This window comes from Penaeus japonicus, unplaced genomic scaffold (genome assembly GCF_977035675.1).
Source record: "Penaeus japonicus unplaced genomic scaffold, GWHDUDI00000001_assembly GWHDUDI00000011, whole genome shotgun sequence".
Taxonomy (NCBI): Eukaryota; Metazoa; Arthropoda; class Malacostraca; order Decapoda; family Penaeidae; genus Penaeus; species Penaeus japonicus.
The window spans coordinates 25,110,178-25,112,677 of record NW_028234413.1 but is presented as its reverse complement, the minus strand read 5'-3'; the positions used below and the strand labels follow the sequence as shown (position 1 = coordinate 25,112,677).

Here is a 2,500-nt window from a genome sequence, read left to right as displayed (position 1 = left end):
TGGAGACGCTGGGCGCGCCGCCCCACCACGCGCGCGCCCGTCATGGCCGAAGAAGACCAGTCCGCGGGAGCCACACTGTAACTCCGTCCGACTCTTCGGCTGTTCAGAGCATTGCTCGTGCGACGCCCTAAACTGGTATGGGTCGTGGGAATGGTGGGCGGCGTGGGAGGCGTGAGGGAGTGCAACCGGTAGGAATTCCTGCTGATGGCGGACACGCAGGAAGAGGAGCGGGATATGGCTGTGCCACGGCGGCCGCCATGCTGGCTCAGGTTGAAGAAGGCCTCGGAGCCGGACGCCGCGCAGCTGTGGTTCTTGAGATGCACCGTCACTAGAGGCGAATCTCCCGGTCTATCCACACTCTCCAGAGGTGCCACCAAGGGCGCCGGCGCTGGAGGGGCTAGAGGATCCATGGTGCCCCATGCCGTGCCCATCGGCAGTCCCCGACGCCGGGATATTCCGGCGAAGGAGCGCGCAGTTACTGTTGCACTCCGAGAGGCCCTGACCGAAGGGCCTGGCAGTATACGGGCGTCCCCTGGAGAGCGCCAAGTGGTAGTGGCAGTGTCTCTGGAGGACATGAGGGCCACGGGAGGCACTAACCGGCCGCATGACCAACCAAGGCCATCGCCAACATAGTCTGACATGGTGCTTGGGGTGACACTAAAGGGGCAATGGAGAACGCAGGGGAAGGGCAAGCAGCGGCAGGAGTGACTACCTGTGCAGGTTCAGCAAGCCCTGATACTGAGGCATTGTGGCAGGAGAATCTCCTCTCGCGCGGCCTCACCTGCCACCTGCTCTAACATCCATCTCGTGCCACGTCGCTCAAGTGACACTCGATCTCTCCCGGATCACCTTGCACGCAAAGTCAACCTTGTGCTTCTCACTGGTTTCTCGAAGCCATGGATCGAAATCCTTACTAACTTTTAAATCCTTTTACTTACTATTTACACACTGTCTATATAACAACTGATGATATAAAATGAATTAACGCAATTAGCTTTCGCAACCTTTTTTTCTTACGAGCTCAATAGTATATTAGTATTCTTATGTGTTTTTTTGTATGCAAGAATCACATATTTGCGATGGTCCTCTTGGTTTGTGATAATCCATTTACATTTTGAAAACGCACACCTAATAAGGCTTACTCACATAGCCAAGAAGCACAGCCGAGCAAACTCATGATAGGCTATAGATAACTCGTACTTTCAAAAGAGTGCTCTCGAGACCCTTAACCAACACCGAAAAACTTCAAAATCACTACTCGAACTTAGACCTACTCCAACCCTACAGATGTGACTGTCATTTCAAACATTATACGAATGACTCTTGGATCATCGAGTATGAATCATGCACGCTCGGCGTCGAAGCTGCTCTGCGGATTTTTTTTTCTGATGCATGACTTCAGCTCTTAAGTGACACTCTCCAACATATCAAGATCAAATGACGATAGACATTTATGCTTTATAAAAAGCCAGTTCTGCTTGAAGTATTTGCATCACAGTTAATGATCAAACAGAAAATATACAAAGATTAAGTACTGATGCAATTTATAAAGCACAAGCCATCAGTACTACAGCTGAAGTGGAACGCCATTCCAACTGACTACAAGTCATTACAAGGGCATTGATACATCGTTTATATCTAATATCAATCGTCTAGCAATGCGATCGTGATGCTAAACATTTATTAAATCTATTCGCTGCATCATAAATTGATAACAATAATCACATTATGTACGTCATCATCTCTCGGGGACGCTGCTGTCTGTAGCAATGTGAACCGCCGACGATAAACCCTTGTTGACAGCAGTTATATTGCCTTCTAAGTGTCATAACACAAAATCTTTCATTAGAGTAGTAGTAAAGAGAGCGTTTTAATCATTAGGATCATACTAGAGAAGCAGTGAAAGTAGTTACTGTGTTACTAGTATTGGAGTGATCATTAGCCTACTATTAATATATCTCATGTCATCATACCGTTGTTAATGATGTGATGACTATATATACCAGACAATCACGGAGGCATTAGTTATCATTACACTACATGTTAAAACATTGCCTTTCTACCAGGTCCTAGTGATTCGTCCCCACGATAAAAGAACAATCTAATCAACATAAACGTTAGAAACCGGATACTGATCCGCACAAGAAAAACACTAACACTAAACATTACGATGCCTTTCACAGAAAAAAACTAATGTACATGTTGAAGAATTCCGTACATGTATCTGGAATTGAAAACGATATTTTCTTAGACGAACTAGGACAAAGAGATCACACCACAGGTCACATGTGAGTACGTGAGCACACTGACGACACTAAGATGAGCCGCAGCCTACAAGCCCCGCGGCCCCGTGGACGGCACGTGTCACGATTCACAAACCCCAAGCTGGATCAGGCTCCACTATAAGTACAGGGATCAGATAATGTCAATCAGGGAATAGCTGTCAGTGCTTCGTGCCCAGCGTGGGGCTCGAACCCACGACACTGAGATGTCAGTCTCA

General features: G+C 47.4%; 1 protein-coding gene across 1 annotated transcript in view; it reads right to left on the bottom strand.

Annotated features, from left to right (window-relative positions):
- The window catches only part of LOC122249345 (uncharacterized), a 6,995-nt gene that overhangs the window by 2,169 nt on the left and 2,326 nt on the right, over positions 1-2,500 (bottom strand). The window contains exon 1 of the mRNA XM_086541765.1: positions 1-2,500. This exon is cut by the window's left edge and continues 2,169 nt beyond it; it is cut by the window's right edge and continues 2,326 nt beyond it. Coding sequence (XP_086397891.1) covers positions 1-641 — 641 coding nt within the window. The 5' untranslated portion in view covers positions 642-2,500.